Here is a 20,258-nt window from a genome sequence, read left to right on the forward strand (position 1 = left end):
CATCATCGCATTTGTTCCAATTTTAAACTTGTATTGGTACATGTTTGTATATTTCTCAGGTATACCTTTAGAGTGTTAAGTTGCTGTGTGATGAGTTCAGTGTTATTTTTTTAAATGACACCGTGAGTCAGACTGTTATGTTGCTATACTGTTATATATACTGACCTCCTGCCATTTTCAGTGGGTTGGCAAACTCGTTGTGATAGCTCGTGATTGGCTCCTGCCGAATAAAGAGGTGTCATTTCCTCACTGACTCGCGAGCGGAACAGCGTGTAAACAATTAGTAGTAGTTGTAAAGTAAAGGAGATGTCACAAGATTAGAATTTAGTCATAAATCAGCCGCACTGCTGTATAAGATGCAGAGTTCAAAGTTGAAGAAAAATGTAACGGCTTATACACCGGAATGTACAGTATATACTGTATAGTTCAAGAAAAAACTGCATCTCAGCTTTGCCATATCGGTGAAAAAGTCTATTAGTATCAACTTCGCTCTTTGCTCTTTTTTCCCCCATTTTTGCTATTGTTTTTTTTATTTTTCAAATATTTCATCTTTCTTCTTAAATAACCTTCATTAATTTTCTTTTTGTAATATTTTATGTTATTCTTACTTTATTATATTTTTTCTTTGATATTTCAACTCTATGCTAGCGAAATGACATTATTTTCCCTCATAATATTACGAGTCTATTCTCGTAACATTATACCATGTTTTTCTCACTGGAATTTGTTTCTCATAATATTACGACTTTTAAAGAATAACATATTTTTTCTTTGATATTTCAACTCTACACTACTAAAATGCCGTGATTTTTTTCTCTTAATATTTTGACTTTATTCTCGTAATTTACAGCGTCTTTTCCCTGTTTCTCCTGTTTTTTTATTTTCAACTTTATTCTTGTAAATTTTCTTCTCATAATTATGACTTTTATTATTTCCATAATATTTTGACTTTACTGTTGTGAAATTATAACTTTTTTGCAACCTAATTTTCCAAAAAATTACAACTTTATTAGTTGTTTTGTTTGTCTTTCATAATAAACGACTTTAAAAAAAATCCTTTTTCTTTAATATTTGAACTTTATGCTACTAAAATTATTTTTCCTCACAATAGTGCGACATTCTCGTAAAATTACTATATCTCAATAGATTACTACTTTTTTCCTAAAATGACTTTATTTTAGTAAAATTACTGCAGATTTCTCCATGTTTGCTGTTGTTGTTGTTTTTTTGGTTTTATTTTTTAATATTTTTAGAATGTGCAGCGGGCCAATAAAAAAGCAGCAGAGGACGGGAAATGGCCCCTGGGCTGCACATTGGACACCAATGTTTTAAGGTCTTTCTTTACAGCTCTCAGTGTTTCTGTCATCAACAAGTCTGGTGCTTGTCTCACCAAACAATTACTGACACCCAGTGACCCATTTAGAGTACTACATTCACAATTTGAATGCCAAAAGTCTTCTTAGTGGCTTCTAATTGTATTTTACTTCATTAAGCCATTTATGCGCTTGAAATGCTTAATTTAGGCAAAAAAATGCTTAAATATGCATTTTTTAAAACTAATAATAGGCTGTATTCAAACACGAGCTAGCAGCGGTGAGGAAAAGTAGCCACCCAACCAGTGCAGAGACTTTTGATATGACAAAAACAAGACAAATGTATGACATGTATGTTAAAGGAGTTGACTAATAACCATCCCCATATTTGAATTGAAGAAAGAAAAATAATAACAGAAAACGGCAGGGGAGGGACATAAGTTAAGCTGCTATCAGTGAAAGCCGACTTTAAAATGATGCTGCTACATCCCAGCGCTGGAGGACGCCGCGGACGACGTTAGTGACGACAAATCAAATCACAGCTAGACTTTGAAGGATGGATTTTGTGTGAGCGTGTCGTGTGTTGAATGCCCGGCACCCCTGTTGACGCGATGACCCTTTAAACACCATTAGCAGCTGGTACAGGCTTTACCTTTTGACCTGGAACATTTACCCATGATGCTTATTTATCACGACAGAGCCTAAATGTTCACCGCATATGAGATGGTTAAAAATGTAATGTATGCTAGTTTGTAACATATGCTTGTAGTGTTTCTTAAACTGGTTCATATGAGGACATTCATTGAGTTTTTTACTGAATATTTTCCAGAAGTTGACTCCCCAGGTTGAGTGAATTGTGGTCCAGAACGTGTGGATTTGATGGAAGATTTCCAGCTCATTATCATTTATTATGACACCTGGACACGTGTTTTCATACACCCTGTCAGTGTCTCTACACCATCTATTTCTACTTATTGTATTTTCTGTCAAATATCATTGCATATCAGACTCGCTCACTTAACTGATTCACGGGTACCCGACAGAGACTGAGGTTTCACCGACTCGTGGTTGCTCCACAACAAATGGAGTTCCACTGACTCACGGGTACTCGACAGAAACTTAAGTTTCACCGACTCACGGTTTCTCAACAAAGACTCTAGTTCCACTAAATCACAGTTACTCAACAGAGAGCTAAGTTTCACCGACTCACTGTTGCTCAACAAAGACTTGAGTCCAACTGACTCACGGGTACTCGACAGAGACTCACGGTTGCTTAACAAAGACTCGTGTTTCACTGACTCACGAGTACTCAACAGAGATTCAAGTTTCACAGACTCACAGTTGCTTAAGAAAGACTCGTGTTTCACTGACTCACAGGTAGTGATGTCCCGAGCCGATCTCTAGGATCGGGATCGGCTGCCGATCCACTGTATTTTGAAGATCGGATCATATCGAGATCGGGCCGATCCGGTTGCCGTATCACATTCGTAACTGTGGGCCACACTCCAACATAGGTGCGGTAATGCGCCTCAAAGCTGGTTGCCACTCGACTCCCGCCACCTGCAAGGAATAGAAAACGCAACACCACCATGCAGACATGTCCGGTGTACCGTGGTGAAGTTAGTTTCATGTTGGATGTTGGACATTGGGTTCCGGAGCTACAGCGGTAGTTTCCCCTCACTGTGCCCGGACTTCTGTGTCATCGTGTGGGGAGCTCGCACACAGTCGTGGAGCTACGTGGTGGCCGTGTCCACCCTTGGTCACTCTCCGGCCACCCCACTGGCCATCTAGACATGTTAGGTATCAACATATTGCCGCCCTAATGTGAGTAATGGTCCCACCTTGGCCACCCCAATGAAAAATTTCTGTCTCCGCCACTGCTCGCACGAGAAATGCTGCTCTAACCGCTGGTTGTTTATACTAGGGACCGTCAATAAATTACTATTGTGCTGAAGAGAGTTTGTTAAAAACAAGTTAATATATTCTAAATCACACCACAAATTGATCAATAACCATGTCAAATGATTAGACCTACCCGAAAAGTATTTTGCACACCCATTTTTTTCCAATTTTATCTGACTCAAAGAGGTTTGTTACAAAAGCCAAACAATATTGTTGGTCATGCTGTGTAAGAAAACAGTCAATTCATCAATGCTTTGGTTGCATTGTTTTCAAAGCTTTGAAGAGGTATTTTCAGAACCATATTCAATTCCACAAATTCATGTTTGGAACAAAAGATTATTACAAAAAAAAGGATCGGTACCGGATCGGATCGGATTGGTAAGACTATAAAATAATACGGATCGGAAGCCAAAAAATGGGACATCCCTATTCACAGGTGCTCGACAGAGACTTGGGTTTGACTGACTCACAGTTGCTCAACAATTACTCAAATTTCACCAACTCACAGTTGCTCAACACGAGTTTCAGTGACTCAAAGGTACTTGACAGAGACTCGCGTTTCACTGACATGCGGGTACTCGAGAGAGACTCGAGTTTCACCGACTCACCGTTGCTCACCAAAGACTCGAGTTTCACTGACCCACATGTACGCAACTGAAACTCTAGTTTCACCGACTCACCGGTACTCGAGAGAGACTCTAGTTTCACCGACTCACGGTTGCTCGACAGAGACTCGAGTTCCACTGACTCGCGGCTGCAACTTGTTGCGCATGTACGGGTTTGTGCGCATGAGCTCTATGACGGTTGACTGGAGCGAATCGAGCACCCGATCGATCATTATCAGACGTCTACCTGAGAACATGCAGCTAGAATGGTTAACTTATCATTCATTATTTTAGTGTTTAGCATGTACATTTATAGACTTCAATGTCAGCTTGCCAACAGATTTCAACACTTACACGTGTTACAAAATGTGTGGCTTGAAAACTAGTATACATCAAAAGTTTTGAGACACTTTCTCATTCAACAGCATGAGAAAGTGTCTCAACACTTTGGACTGGTACTGTTTACATACTACATATACAGCATATGGCTCCAGCATACCCCCACGACCATAACGATGAGAAGCGGCATAGAAAATGGATGGATGGATATACAGCATATATGTTCACTAAATACATAAAACAGATGCAACCTAAAAAAACGACACCCAGCGTCAAACACCTCAACAGGTCTGTGAACGCTCAGCTGCTTTTTTAAACCTTGCTCAGATCAAAGCAGAAAGAAGGAAGTCCATTTTCCTGTATCGCTCGGGCTGGATGAGAGTGAAAGACAAGTCAGCAACATGAAAAGTCGACTTTGCCGTGTGAATAAAGGAGCGTGTACGCGTCCGAAAGCGGAAATTGGACCGTTTTTCTTGTGTTTCCACATGCTACTCCACTCACTCTCTGTCTATCCTGGCCTGGTTCTGCAAGCAGGAGGCTTAGCTCCACCCCTGTGGCCTTTTCTATTCAACGATGTGCGTGCAGACCTGCAGGGCCACCGGGTCGAGGCTGTTTGTAAAGAAGTGCAGCATCAAGCATTCTGTCCGACACATCCTGAACCGCAGCTGGGCCAGGCCATCACACGGACACACAACAAACAAAAGCATGCTTACGAAAGAAAGAGGAGGATTTATGGTGGGGGGGCGGGTGATGTGATGTATGAGTGTACAAATATTTGCTGCATTTCAAACATATGTCCAGTGTTTTCCATACATGCCATTTATGTATGGAATAAATTCACTCATAAACACATTATAAGGGGACTGTCTGTGAATGTAGCTTGTTGTTACAACTCCATAGAGAATAAGAAGACATAGCAGGAGGGATCAATGTTTTTGGTTTAGCAAGTTTTCCGGTGTCATTCGACACTTTTGGAGAGTCTAACGTGAGAGCACGTATCGCTCTTCTCAACGAGCAACAGGTCCTGTTGTGCTCCAGCCCATCTAAAAGCAGTCACGTGGTCCGTCTTGTTCGGGACACAAAAAAAAAAACACAAAAAGAAGCTACAGAAGAAAGTTCAATTGTAATTGTACACCTATTTGTTTTGCTTTTTAATGCAAAAAATGATGCAAATTAGAAAAAAATAAATCACTAAAAATAATGTATTTTTGTTCACCTGTCTATGCCAGCGACGCATACTGAGGGGCAGAACAATTAAATGAAAAATTAATAATCAATCAATAAATAAATACAAATAAATAACATGGAAAAAACACAAATAAACACATGAATGAAATTATTATTTTTTTCAATGTTAATATAGGATGCCCATTAACTCATTCAATCCCAACCATTTTTCAGTAGCGGCCGTTTTAGACCATTTTGACTGATCTTTCAAGGCACACATAATATTGTGTTCTTGGGCTATATTAACATGGAACCTACCAAAAGAAAGATTAGACTCCCCGCTTTCATCTGCTTCTACCTTTTTCCATTCTTTAGTAATCAGCAGTAGAACATAGCTACGTTTCAGGAAAATATCAGTTCCCCACTAGAAGAGGGAGAAAACCATCATGTTGTGATTTCAAGCCTAACTTTCACTTTGACACAAATAGTTTTTGATTTTGTGACAGCTGAAATATCTAAACAACTATACCAACATACACAACAAAACACAAAAAAGGGGTTGTTTTACATCAGAATAATTTATTTACAAATATAACAGCATTAATGATTTACAATTCTCCCATTTGGAACTGAACTATGTGTGTGCACGTGTGTGTATGCGTATGCGCATGCACGTGTTAAAATTTCAACACAATGCGTAACCTTCTGCAAGCTACACTCCACGCTCTCTCACTTCCTCTTTCCTGTCAAGTGTGATTCTTCCACTGAAATGATCCCTGCCGAGCTCTTATCAAATGCACTTCTGCCACCTTGTGGCCGTTTTTTATGGCTTAAAAGTGCTCTGAGATGTTAATGCTTAGTGCAGAGTTGCATCATCATCTCCTTTTGCCTCTGGCGCAAAAAAACGTAAAACGGGTACAAATACGTTGTTGGGATCGGGCGTTCGTGTTTATAAAAACGACTCTTCACTTTTGTTTCAAAAAAAGGTTTCAAATACATCTCAGTCCCATTTATTGATTGATTGATTTATTTATTTTTTTTTTTTTTTATTAACTGAAAAACATTTGCGGTCTAACCAAATCAAGTCTGATACTTTGTGGTAAAAGTCTGATCGGGGAGCTTGGGTATGGAATCCTCCATCTTCCACCTGAGAATAAAAAGATCTTTAATGCTGTCTGGCTTGTACTGCCATCAAAAAAAAAAAAATCCTCTCTATGGAAGGACGGGAGTGAGAAACACCTTCCAGCTCATATGCGCCCCCGCCCCTTCAGGATGAGGAGAGTACTACAAGCCCCTACTATATATTTGATTGTCCGACAGCATAAATAATGGTGTCACACTTACATTAAAGACATTATTATGGCGTATCATCAATGTTTCTGCAACATTACATTAGTGGCCACATGCTGACAAACAACTGGCAGGCGCCATAATCCAATTCAGACGGTAGGCGGTGCTTGCGCACGAAGCCCAGTTGTTTATTTGGTCAAGAAATGTGCAAATTTAGCAATCTTTACTGGCGAAAATGTCAAAAACATTTGGAATCATACAGAAAAGAAATGTATCAAACACAGAATGTAAATAGAACAGAACAGAATGTTTTAACCATTTGAACCTTGCATGTGAATGGACAGCTATAACAGAAAAGAAACGTCATATCTGAAAGTCTCAGGGGGGGAAAACACGAAAATGCTTGATACTTCTGGTCTCTTGTTGACAATTACAAGGTGGATTAATGAAGGTGTGAAATATATGGCATGCGTGTACGCATATTGAATGCACGAGGGGGCTTGAATGCTTCTCAGCTGTTCCACAACACTTATTTTCAACGGGTATTTCACAGACGACCGCTCCATTAACCGGGCGTATGCCACACCGGCTTTTTCAGCCCGGCTTCCTCGTTGCTTCATTGGACAACATTTGGAGCGAGGAGGGAACAAAATGATCCAGGAGACAAGGAAGGATGCGAGTATCACAGCGAGGAAATGTTATCTTTCAGTGCGACTCTCGCCAAAGCTCGGATCGTCCTGTTCCCTTTTGTTGGACACAAATCACCAACAAAACGTACAAAGATGAGGCGCGATGTCTGCTTGAGACTCCAACAGCTTTACATGAGAACATGAAGGGGATGGGGGGGATTAAGGGAAGCTGACAACTTGAAATACATATATACTGTGTGTGTGTGTGTTAGCAAGGACAAAGTGTTCTTTCCACTATGTGAGTGTTCACTGGTCACACTGGAGTGGGGGCAGGATGCACTGGAGGGTCCTCGGAGTAATGAGAGGCAGCAGGCAGGGTCCCGACTTACTTATTATGCAAAGGTGTAGCATCCATTCATTCATTTTCTACACCGCTCGTCCTTATTAGGGTCACGCATGAGCTGGAGCCTATCCCAGTGGGGCAACACAAGTCAATCACAGCACAGGCACAGACAAACACACGTTATTTATGAGCTAAATACACCAGCGAGGTCATCGTCAAGATGCTAAAATGCTCCGCGGGGGCAAGAGAAACATGGAAGTTGACACAAGCCCAGTGATTGATGGGGTTCTATGTAATCAATGAATCAATATTCATTCGCAAGTGGTGCTGAAGAGCCTCATCTTTGATGACAGATGGGGATTAATGGCTGCATCAGGACAACAAAACACAGAGTGGAGAAAGTACGATCAATCCATCTCATAAAAAAGATCTGCCGAAGTAAGCTTGGCTTCTTCCTGCACCTTTTTGGACTTAAATGGTGGATGTAAATCAGGGGTGTCCAAAGTGCAGCCCGGGGGCCATTTGCTGTATTTTTTATTGGCCTGCACCACATTTTGAATATATAATTTAGCAAATCAGGGCCGCACGGTGGCCTTGTGGTTAGCATGTTGGCCGCACAGTCAGGAGATCGGGAAGACCTGTGTTCGAATCTCCGTTGGGCAACTCTGTGTGGAGTTTGCATGATCTCCCCGTGTGTGCGTGGGTACTCCGGTTTCCTCCCACATTCCAAAAACATGCATGTTAGTTTAATTGGCGACTCCAAATTCCAAAGGCATGAATGTGAGTGTGAATGGTTGTTTGTCTATATGTGCCCTGTGATTGGCTGGCGACCAGTCCAGGGTGTACCCCGCCTCTTGCCCAAAGTCAGCTGGGATCGGCTCCAGCATACCCCCGCGACCTTAATGAGGTTAAGCGACATAGAAAAGGGATGGATGTATGGATAAAACAAACAACAACTGCAAAAATGGAAAAATCAGCCGTAATTTTACGAGAATAAATTAATATTATAAGCGTCATTTCACACTGCATGTGTAACCTGCTAAGCATGTCCCAAACAAATAAACCATAACCATAATGACCACGACTACAAATGTTGACAAAATAAGAGGGAGAAATAGATTGAAAGACCTGCTCAGCATTGTGATACAGGTACTGATATCGTCTCTGCTCTGTTCACTTAGACTGTGTGACAGCAAACGGACGCATTCATAATAAATAGTCTTTCAGCCTGTCATCTGCATTCAAGTGCTTGCCTGTGAACCAACACCTCATCTTTCATCAACACGCACCCCCACAACGGCGCTGCACCATGCACTATAAAATGCTGTGTGTGTGTGTGTGTGTGTGTGTGTGTGTGTGTGTCGCATACATGTTGCAGGGATTGAAGGTAATGAGGCAGATCATTAATGATGACTTACACACAAAAGCGCGCGTGTCAAACTCAAGACTCGGACCGCGAAAGCCAGGAAATAATGCACATCAAAAGGACACACATTTTAAATGTAAATTTATTTTTTACATTTTTATGTTACTATTTTTTACAACATTTTAAAAATATTATTATTAGTATGATTTATTTAAATGTATTTATTTATTTTAAAAATATTATAATAAGTAAAAATATATATTTTTTACATTAAAAAGACACTTAATCTTTCTTGCTGAATGCATTGCTTCTGTCAGTTTTGAAAATTTATACAGCATGCAATTGGAGTTTATTTTTTGTTGTCAAACCCCATTGAAAATAAATTATGCATATTGTCTTTTTAATGAATTATTTTTATACATATATATATAAATTTATGTACAGTATATTTTATACACAGTATTATATATTTATTATGATTATACATTATCAAGTTGTGTACTAAAATGTCTTATGTCGCATCTTTTTGTTGGATTTTGTGATGTCGTAAACAAGACGGTGGCGCCTGTGAGTGCTTTTGGATGGAGCACCCCGCTGCTCGTTGAGAAGAGCGATGCGTGCTTTCGTGTCAGAATGTTTCCATGCTTATGTCTTATGGAGTTGTGTACTAAAATGTCTGCTTGGAACCTTAATTTTTTTAATTTCAATGTAAATCTGTTGGTAAAACACACAATATAGAAATAATAATAATTAAATGTGTACCAATGTGTGCCAAAAAAAATAACTGTGTTGTGGCCCAACGAGTTTGACGCCCCTGCACTAAAACAGTCATGTCAAATATTCAAAGGATTATAATGTAATCTATTCCTAAATACTCATTCATGCATTTTATGACAATAATAGACAGTGTAATCATTACTAAATGGACAAATTGGAATGCTAGGTTGGTTTGAATCTTTTGTGCAGTGTGTTCTACCCTTCCCCCGCCCGATATTTGACTAAATTCTTGGTGTCTTGACAACAGTCCCTTCCTGTCGCTGTCATTGTGGAGGCAAAAGGTGATGCAGAGGTACGCAGATGGTACGAGTTTCACCTCACAAGACGCCTTTCTGTCGCCTTGTCTCTGGCCAGGAGGTTTTACCTGCGAGCTGCTGGCTGTGAAATCATTCTGCCCTGCTGGCTTTGGCCCATAAACGCCACAGCGAGCCAAAGGACTGCTGCAGCTGTCAGCAGCTGACACACACAACAAATTACCATGCGCATCTCCATAAATTAAGTGGGAAACACGTCCAAACACATGCACCGCCTCTGTCTTGTTTTGTGGTACAGCCCACTGATAGAATTCATTGCTGACTTTCTCGCAATAACGAGATGCGACTTCATCGATGTTCAGGCTATCACGGCTTTTCAAAAATAGATGAATTCATAAATCATGCTGTTTTGTCATTGACTGTGGCCTATTATTGGTAAAAAAATATGCATATTGAAGCAAATTTGATTTGTTTTGTGCCTAAATGAAACATTTTCAAGCATTAAAAAAATGGCTAAATGAATGAAAATATAACTATAAAGCATTCCGAAGATGATTCTACACTGCTCACTAGGAGTCCCTAATGTTATGTCACAACAGGCACAATAATCCCTAACACGGGCTAATGAATAATAATGAATAATAATGTTTAAAAAGTGGTTTTCTATGCTCTAACTATGAAAATATTCCATTTATAAATAAAGACTCCTACTTTGTGGAAATTCACTTATCCCGGTTGGGTCTAGAACCGATTAACCGTGATAAACGAGTGTTTACTGTGAAGTATAAAATGTCTACACAAGATATTATTCACATTTGTGTTCATAAATCACACTAAAACCAATACAAAGTAGGTCCAGGTATGCTAAACAGTTGAAAAGAGTTGATTACAATACTAGTCAAACGTTTTGAGACACTTTACCATGCTAGTGTATGAGAAAGTGTCTCCAAACTTTTGGCTGGTAGTGTGAATACAAATTAAAGGCCAATTTAGTCCAATTTGTTCCAAAATTGTAATTAATTTATAGATTCCCCAATATGAAAATATGATGTAAATATTATATAGGCCAAAACATGTTTTTATGTTCTTTTTTTTGGACAATGTTAGAAAAATTTTCTGATGCAAGTTTTTTGAAAAACAACAAATTATTTCTGACTGATGTAATTTTTATTGTCAATTAAAGGCAGGTATAATTGAAGATGCTACTTTTTTTAAGTTGTTTAATTTTCCATTGTATGTAAATGTAATTAATTATATATATATATAATATTTTTCTTGTTTTGTTTTTTTTACATAGCATAAGTACGTAGCATTTTTTTCTAATTACTTCAGTGTGCCCCTAATCACACTTTGTAATATTGTTTTTTTGTTTTTTGTTTTTTTATATTAGGAGTACAAAAAACGAGTTGCGGGCCACAAATGCTTCAAGTTCAATTAGAAATGGGGTTCTGCACATTTTCCACATAGCTAACAAAGATGCAGCCCTCCATGCAGCTGTCGGGACATAAAATGGTGTCAGGCCTTTTGCACCGTCCTCAGGTTTGTCAAATCAGCTCAAGGCATCCATCAAGAATGTGCGCTGACCTTTGCACTTTGACCCCTATGGCTTACTTACTTGTATTCCCTTGTAACTGTACCCTCCCGCACACACTCACCACCCAACACGCCCTCGCACACAAACACAGATGGCCCCGATGGCACCGAGGAGACCCCGACTCAACCCACCCCCGATGCACTCTGCCCCGGTACCTTTATAATTAATGGAGCGGCCCTGCACTGGGAAGGAAATCAAGGAAGTGTGTGCTCATAAATACAGAAACCACAATGAAAATTTAATATGCTTAAAACGCAGTCATTATATTCCAAACAGAGGTAGACAGAGATGTGCTATGTGGCATTTAGTGTGTGTGTGTGTGTGTGTGTGTGTGTGTGTGTGTGTGTGTGTCTCCTCTGATTGGCTGATGGAGAGCAGCAAAAAAATAGCATCACAAAACATTGCTGATTAGCTCACATTTTGCGCCAAAGAAAAGGAGAGCCATCACCATGGAAGTGCCGATGGACAGGGAGGAGACATTAACCATAAAGATGACTGAATGCTAACGAATGCTAGAGGGGTCATGGATTCGAACCACAAGCACTTACTGTAAATGAGCAAATGTCACAAAGAAGCGACTACACTGAGACCAGCCGTTAATAACTTCGCCTAGCTGGAAGCTAAGGTTAGCCACTCCGCTAGAACCCACTGGACTGGAAGCCAAAACTGCAAAAATGGTTGTTTATAATTATGAGGCCTTTGTTCCATGCATGAAGGGCTGGTTTTTATGTCAGGCCATTGTTTGGGGTTGCACTGAAACGTGTAATGCCATCTTTCTGGGTGAATTTCTCATCAGCCTATTGCTCAGTTTGAAATTTGGAGGCGGAATCCCGTTTCCGTTGGCAGTAAGCTCTCAAATGACGTGTCACTCATTCGCATCAGACGTTAAACGCACGCATTTATGACAAATGTCACCACTGAATACGCAAGCATGAATTACATGTATCCAAATTTGTTGTAAATAAGTACTTGTATGAACTTCATTATGTAAAAGGTGGATTTACACCCGTAAATTCAGTTTTTGTGGCAACAGCTCAGCTTGTGTCACTGTTTACTTTGCATTGCATCTTTACATGGCATCTGAGGGTTGCTATGATATGCTGTGATGTAATAACCTGCATTTATTTCTTTAACATTTTGGTTAAGGATTTTGGTTAAGGACCAAGCAAAACAGTCGCTATCCGCATACTCGTGATACAGCAATCAGCACATTTGCAGCTTTTTGGTTAAAAATATACTTTTTACGATTGTTTTTCTGTGAAAACAGGACTTTTTTCCCGCAGAAAACACATGTCATTCACGCTAAGTCAGTAATCATTTATCAATACGTGTTAAGACAGGTCAATTGTACAGCATACAAGTACCCGTGTTTAAAAAAGCACATCATTTAGAAATGTATTTATTTTGTCTTTATGCTTCACTGATAACGTCTTTACGTCAAACATTTGCTCGCCCGTCCTAGAATGCACCTGTGTTGCTGTGAGCCGCGAAAGTGATATCATTAAATATGGCGCCTAACCAATCCTCAGCATCTTGGAGAAGGGACTACTACCTCTGTGGTGATTGCAATTCACCATTAAAAAGGAGAGAAGAAGAAGTGGGTTAATATTACAATTGTCCTCGAGGAATCTCATGTATCCAAGAACTTATTCCCTGAGGTTTTTTTAAATTAATGTCAAAAACGCTGTGACGCTCTGCACGCGCTCGCGTCGCAGCATCGTCTTCATCCGCTGTGGGACACATACACAACAATGCACGGGTGACGGCGCGTCGTGATACGACGGGAGAGAAAAGTAACGCAGAGCGATTGTGAGGTCTGATTTTTTTCAAGGAGGCATTTTTGTGATGCAAATGCATTACTATTTTGAACGCATATTGTTTTGAGAAGCCAAACTCTTTACTTAAGTGGCCCCTCCAACTAACTGGGACTACGTTCCTCATCACCGAAATCCGACCAGAACTGGGCTCACTGGACGAATTGGGGTCACCGTTGATCACTTTAACACTGCATGAAGTCAGCCATGGCGTGTCTGACACGACAGAGTGAAAAGAAGTTCTTCCCCGTTCCCGTGTGGAAGTGGTAAGTTTTTGGCTTGTTAAGTTTAGAAGAAATACATTTGAGGCTAACTGGTTAGCTCGCTAGCTTGTTAGCTCGCTAGCTTGTTAGCTAGCGGCCGTCTCGAATCCCCGCAGCATAAGAGTTGCAATGTGTTATAAAAAAATGATTAATAGGAGTGTAAAGGCGACCACAGGCGTCTTATTTCATGCCTACAGGGCTCTAATAATGTTAAAAAGTGTATTTAGAAAGTCACAAACATGTCTAACTACGAATATAGTCCATTTATTAACATTGAATCCCATATCGCGTTAAACATTCGTTTACGCGGCCGGGTTTGGGACCAATGAACCGCTATAAACGAGGGACGACTGTATATCTGTGTCACAATGTAACATTATGAGCAACACAAAAAACACAAACATAGAACAGAACTGAAAACGATCGATCTCATCATGCCTGCATCGATGCTATTGATATTTATACTTGTATATTTCTCAGCATCCTCACATAGTTTTCCCAGGACAGAGCAAGTTTTTATGCAACCCGAGAAATAAAAGAAACAGTGGAAAAGTACTCACTGAAAATCCAGCCCAAAACGGACACGAGTGTCGAACCCTGGGTGATGTGGTGAGCGCCAGAGCCGCAAAGCTGACGGCCAGGATGAGGCTCCCCAGGACCATCTGAGACACCCCGAGAGCCAGCATGATCCGGGTCCGAGTCCGGTATTCCCTCAGCCGGGAGAGGCTGCGGGACAGCGACGCCGGGCTGAGGGAGCCCTGGCCGCTGATACCCGCCCGGGGCAGCGCGTTCACCGGCATTGTCCTTCAAAGAAATGAAGCTCCAATCAGTAAGAGATGTTGACGCGCCACAGGAGGGAGGAGGAAAAAACGGTGAGAGTGGAGGTCAGAGCTGGATGTGGATGTTCTCCATCAGTGATGGGAGCAGATGTTGGTCGTATCCATTCCTTCAAAGACAAGTCGCCAAGAAGCTTGCATTGTCACACCGCTGCCATGCTGGAACCCGCCACACTGCAGCCTGCATGTGTGATTGGAGGAGGTGGACTCGTCCTGGTACGGAGAGCTAAAGATCCGCAATGGTGAAGCAGCAAGCAGGCTTCTTGTGCGCAGTTCTTGCAAATGTATGCACACTTACTACTATGCTGATGGAGGAAGAGGTTGGGGGGGCGGTGGTGTAGGAGAGCGCGAGTCGCGTCAGAAAAGCTGCACCTGATTCGTTAGCGCCAGGGATGGAGGATACGGCAAATTTTGGTATCAATTCGATACCAAGTACATTTGGAGCAATTAGTGCAAGACCACTACTGATACCGATACTTTTCGCTCAATGATTGTGCGATTTTTTTGCCTTTAATTTTTGTTGCTCGCGATTATAATCAGACTATGATACCAACAAAATACCAAATACCGTTCTTCCAATACCAATCACCAAATACAAATATCTGTTATAAGAACACTAAATCACGTGACTCCTCACGCTAATATCAATTTCGTATTGATACGGCTATTTTAATCGAAGCAGCCGATCCCTGTTTTTCACGGGGGTTACCAGCCACGAATGTGAAGAAAAGTAACGGAGGCACCACGCGGACTATGCCACTAATATACATACCTTTCTGGTGGGGAAGAGCGCACGTGTGTGTGTGTGTGTGTGTGTGTGTGCGTGCCCACCCCTACTGCAACAAATGTTTTAGTGAAACTTGCCAACAATTGACCAATCAGACAATGTAATAATATCAACATAGTTGCTTTTTGCCCCCAAAGCGCTCCTCATGTGTATACAATATCAAGAAAACAACATATAACTGTTTTTTTGGTCAATGAGCGCTAGTATCGATCAAATATTGATACTACCCTTGGTGGTGTCGGCAGTGTCGATATTTGACTTGATCCGCCCACCCTTCCTCGTTTTAGCACCGGTGATGATGACAGCGTGCTGCGTGGGAGCCTCGCTTCCCAGCGGACGTCACGGAATAGTTGTCTTTTTTCGTGTTCGGAAACATGGAAGTACAACGTTTCAATGTTATGTGATAGCGGTTCTGTTAGCTGTTGTCAAACGGAACAAAACGTTCTTTAAAAAAAAATAAATAAAAATGAATGGCTTGTATTTGACCTGTTTGGAGATCGCTGTCGCCATCTAGCGGCCACACCTGGTCAACAACGCTGAGGAACATCAGCCGATGTCATTGATGATTGAGAACGAGGAATGAGATACCGCAATCTCGTTCTTCATTAATAATGGCGGCAAGTGGCAAAATCAGATAAATGATAGTAAAATGCATGTTTTATCTTAAGGGTGCCCAGACTTTTTCCACTGAGGGCAACATAATGGAAAATATTATTTATTAAATAAAATAACATTTAATAATTAAATTAATAAGATCATAAGTACATAATGATGTAAATACTTTTTAAATAAATAATACAAACATTTAACTAAAGCTGTACTTTGGAGACCACTGCTGTATATGATGGATGATATAAATTTACAAATATATAATTCAATCAGGGGTGTCCAAGGTAATTTGCTGCCCTTGGTTCGTTTTTTTTTTTTTTTTTTTTTGGTAGGCAGTGGTGCTTTGTTGAAATAAAATTACCCCCCCCCTCAAAAAAACTGCAAAAATGGGAAAAAAGCACAAATTAAAGTAAATGTAAAACAATATAATGTAAAACATGTAAAATTAGTTAAAATAATAAGTAAAATATATACTTCTAGCAATCTTTTGGGGGTGGGGCTTTTTACAAAATAAATACAAATACAAGATAATTTTCAGTATGCGGCCCCCGGGTGGAAGAAGCTTGGACACCCCCGATTTACAACATACCGCTCAACCCCTTCATTTTCCCTGGGGAAACTCCTGTATTTTGTTTTTCTTTCCCGCCGCCCTCTTGTTTTATTAGTTTCCCGTATTTTAACTTTCTTGATAAAAAAAAAAAATGGTGGAAATTTTCCCTCATTTCCCCGTAAAACGTCCCTTATTTTCAAATGCAGTTGACAGTTCCCATTTTAAAAAATGCAATCCGATGACAAGCATATTAACATAACTGTTGAGTTTGCAGAATAAGACCTCTCTGACAAATATTACTTTAAAAAATGTTTATTTATTAATACAGTGGTATGCTTAAAATTGTGTTGCAGAGGAGGGGAAAAAAACAACAAAGAAATTAGCCACACGTGAAGAGCTAATAACCAATTAAAGCTGTGTTAAGTCTAAAAAATAAGATGGTTCTGGTGTGCCATACATCAATTATGGTCGATTAGTACAAAAATACATTTAAGGGCACACAGTACAGCATTCAGTATCACAAGTCAGTGAGGGGGAAACATTTTCCGGGAGCACACCCTTGTAAAAGAACATGTTTTTCCATGTATTTCAGCCCCAAGCACTTGACTAATCCTTAAGTAGCCATAAAAAGACAGTAACCGCGTGTGAATATGTTGGTAGAAAAGGTGTGATGTAGTATTGTCAGGTTCAAAGTTTCAAGGCTCGGGGGTATATTCAGAATACAAAGATAAGCACGCGTCCATGTTGCTCTTCCACTTTGTCAAACATGTTTTCGCTACGTTTTATACAAAAAGAAAGACTTACAAAAAAGTTCATTTACAAATAAAAGAACCAAGGCAATATGCTAGCTTTATTTACAGCCACTCTTCTTCTTCTGTGGTTGTTTGAATGAAGTAATGCATAGGAACATACACACGTTGCCCTCTTTCAAACGTTGCTGTGTTTGCCGAGACGGCCGAGTTAACAACAAAAACGACACGAGACACTTACTCATCATAAATTATTGTTTTCTTCATGAAAAATAAACGTGAATGATTCAGATAAGGCATCACTGCTTATTGTGTGTGAATGCAACAGTGCAAAAAAAAAAAAACAAGACTAAATGACAACGCCAGAATAAAACGTGAGGAAGCAAACGGAGGAGGCCGTTGTCGACCTGAGTAGAAGAACATGCATAGATCTCCCTCAGGCTGGGAGGACAGAGCGAGAGAGAGAGAGAGACAGAGAGAGAGAGAAGAAGTCAAGCTACAAGATCTGGCTGGAAACAAGGCGCAATAGAGGAAGAGGAATCAGAGACTCGGATTCCCTCAAAAGTGGAAGAATGTGGATACGTATTATATTCAGTCACCCCAACTGACAAATAGCAAGAGAACCGAGGAGTAAAATGCTTTATACATTTTCTCTAGACTATATATACTGTATGCATATATAGCATAAATACACTGGAAAATATGTTCGCTGCTGGCGCCGCTCACGTAAAAACTTTGTTGTGAGGGTGTATGTATGTATATACTAGTATATAATCATATATATATACTATATATCATCGGGGAGCATGCATCAATGGTTTCATTTCACATCAAGACTTCATTTTTGGGGAAGTTTACATCTTCAGTGCCTCGCCCCGGTCCATCGGTGCCGCAAAGCAGCACTGACGGGATCTTCTTCAGTGCAGCAATGTCACCGCTGTACGTCCACCACGGACAAGCACGTTTTGCAACACCTGCTGGCCCGGCTTAAAAGTGGTCGATGAGAACAGAAACGCAGTTGGCACCCACCATGTAGTTGGGATCCCCCGGGAGGGACTTGTTCTGCCAGCTTTTGGGGTCACCTGAGAGGAAGAGGAAGAGAGTTACTACTGGTTTTTAGGTCAAATGAAGTTGACAACACCTCAGTCGACAACCCCTCCATGCTGACAATACTGTTGACAACCCCTCTATGCTGACAACACCTCTATGTTGACCATCCCTCTATTTCAACAACCCCTCTATGCTGACAACACCTCTACGTAGGCCATCCCTCTATGTCGAAAACACCTCAGTCAACAACCCATTTGTGCTTTGACAAGACATGATGTTGTGTAGCTGCACGTTTTGTAAGCATACTGTGTCAACCCTCCCATTTTCACTGGGAAATTACTAGATTTTGCCTTTTTTTCCCCCGGCACCCAGCTGTTTTATTAGTAACAGCCAGTATTTCAACTTTCTTTCATGAAAGTTAAAAAACAATCCTCTCCGCTTGTCTGCACGGCAACACTCGGGCAACACAGGGGTGTCCAAAGTGCGGCCCAAGGGTCATTTGCGGCCCACAACTTATTTTTATTGGCCCTTGGCACATGTTAAATATACGATTAAACAAGATAATTAAAAAAAAAAAACATAATTGGCGGATACTGACAACAAATCTCAAGAGAATACAGTAATGTTCTACTAAGAGGAAAAATAGCATAAAGTTGAAATATCAAAGAAAAAAGTCACAATATGAGAAACAAACAAAAAGAATAAAGTTGCAATTTTAGGAAAATTAGGTTGGGTAAATGCTATAATGTACCAGTATGAGAAAAAAATGTACAAGAACAAAGTTGAACAATTTGTAAAAAGAAACAAATATAAGGAGAAACAGTTCATAATGATAATATGCTTTATCACTCTTAAAATGGCTTTTTTTTAGGGCTTTTTTATTAGTTCTCAAGACCGATAACAGATAACTTGTATGTATCTAAAATGTTTTCAAATTTAAATGGAGTTTGTGCACACCTAGCGGTAAAAAGGACTCAAACAAAGTTGGATTTGACAAGATTTTTCCTCACCAACTATCATGACATCACTACTATTTAACAAAACATTAAAAAAAAAAGCGAGTTAGAAGTACAATCCGTGGCTCCTAGCTGATAAAAGTCAGTATCTTCAACGGCAGTAAAAGGCTGTTCGTCATTTCCATGATGAAATTACACATTGCTTGTTAGCCCTCGGGGTCATCTCTGGCAAACGCAAACTCCACACAGAAATACCCAAGCGGAGATTCGAACCCAGGTCTTCCCGATCTCCTGACTGTGTGGCCAACATGCTAACCACTTACTCGAGGGTCATTACTGGAATAATGGAGGAAATGACATCAACAACCGCGTATGTATAGGTGAGTCAGCCAGTCCGAGGGGCGTTGAAAAAAATACATTCCACCTGTATATGAATTCATAAGCACTGCCTTTTGCAGGCTGGGTGCTACGACAGCACAAGAGTGATTTTGAAGCAGTGGGAGCTGCAGTGCATAACATTACAAGAGTGTGGCGACATCCAAGCACCACAACACAAGAAAATGGGGACAGCCATGTCCTATTTTTAATGAACGTCCCCAGCCTCGTGTTGGTTCAATCACTGGCTGGATGGTGTGTGTTGCAGTGAAAGGTCCACCCTCACAACATGTGTAGTGAAGCACACTGAGAGATAATCTGCTCATGCACTCTAGTCAAATATGATGTTCCATAAGGCTCAGGATCTTTCAAAAAATGTAAAATGGCTGTCTTATTAGGGCTGCACGGTGGTCTAGTGGTTAGCAAGTTGACCAACACAGTAACAGCCTGGAGATCTGGAAGACCTGGGTTCGATTCTCCCATGGGCATTTCTATGTGGATCTTCCCGTGCGTGGGTTTTTTCTGGGTACTCCGGTTTCCTCCCACATTCCAAAAACATGCATGTTAGGTTAATTGGAGACTGTAAATTGTCCACAGTTATGAATGTGAGTGTGTGTATGTGCCCTGCGATTGGCTGGCGACCAGTCAGCTGGGATAGGCTCCAGCATGCCCCCGCGACCCTAAAGAGGA

The 20,258-nt window shown here is 40.6% G+C and overlaps 2 protein-coding genes across 14 annotated transcripts in view; both read right to left on the reverse strand.

Annotated features, from left to right (window-relative positions):
• The window catches only part of fam189a1 (family with sequence similarity 189 member A1), a 130,631-nt gene extending 115,313 nt beyond the window's left edge, over nt 1-15,318 (reverse strand). For both annotated transcript variants that reach the window (XM_054769727.1, XM_054769726.1), the window contains exon 1: nt 14,217-15,318. In XM_054769727.1, the coding sequence (XP_054625702.1) occupies nt 14,217-14,456 (240 nt within the window). In that variant the 5' untranslated portion in view covers nt 14,457-15,318. The remainder of the gene's footprint in view (nt 1-14,216) is intronic.
• A 1,067-nt stretch (nt 15,319-16,385) lies between these two features.
• tjp1a (tight junction protein 1a) overlaps nt 16,386-20,258 on the reverse strand; it is a 155,590-nt gene continuing 151,717 nt past the window's right edge. For 5 of the 12 annotated variants that reach the window (XM_054771576.1, XM_054771568.1, XM_054771567.1 and 2 more), the window contains one exon: nt 16,387-18,269. In XM_054771576.1, the coding sequence (XP_054627551.1) occupies nt 18,175-18,269 (95 nt within the window). In that variant the 3' untranslated portion in view covers nt 16,387-18,174. Of the gene's footprint in view, nt 18,270-20,258 lie in introns of all 12 variants that reach the window. The other 7 variants (XM_054771572.1, XM_054771571.1, XM_054771573.1 and 4 more) reach the window with 4 other exon arrangements.

The sequence above is a fragment of the Dunckerocampus dactyliophorus genome, chromosome 3 (assembly GCF_027744805.1).
Source record: "Dunckerocampus dactyliophorus isolate RoL2022-P2 chromosome 3, RoL_Ddac_1.1, whole genome shotgun sequence".
Classification (NCBI taxonomy): domain Eukaryota; kingdom Metazoa; phylum Chordata; class Actinopteri; order Syngnathiformes; family Syngnathidae; genus Dunckerocampus; species Dunckerocampus dactyliophorus.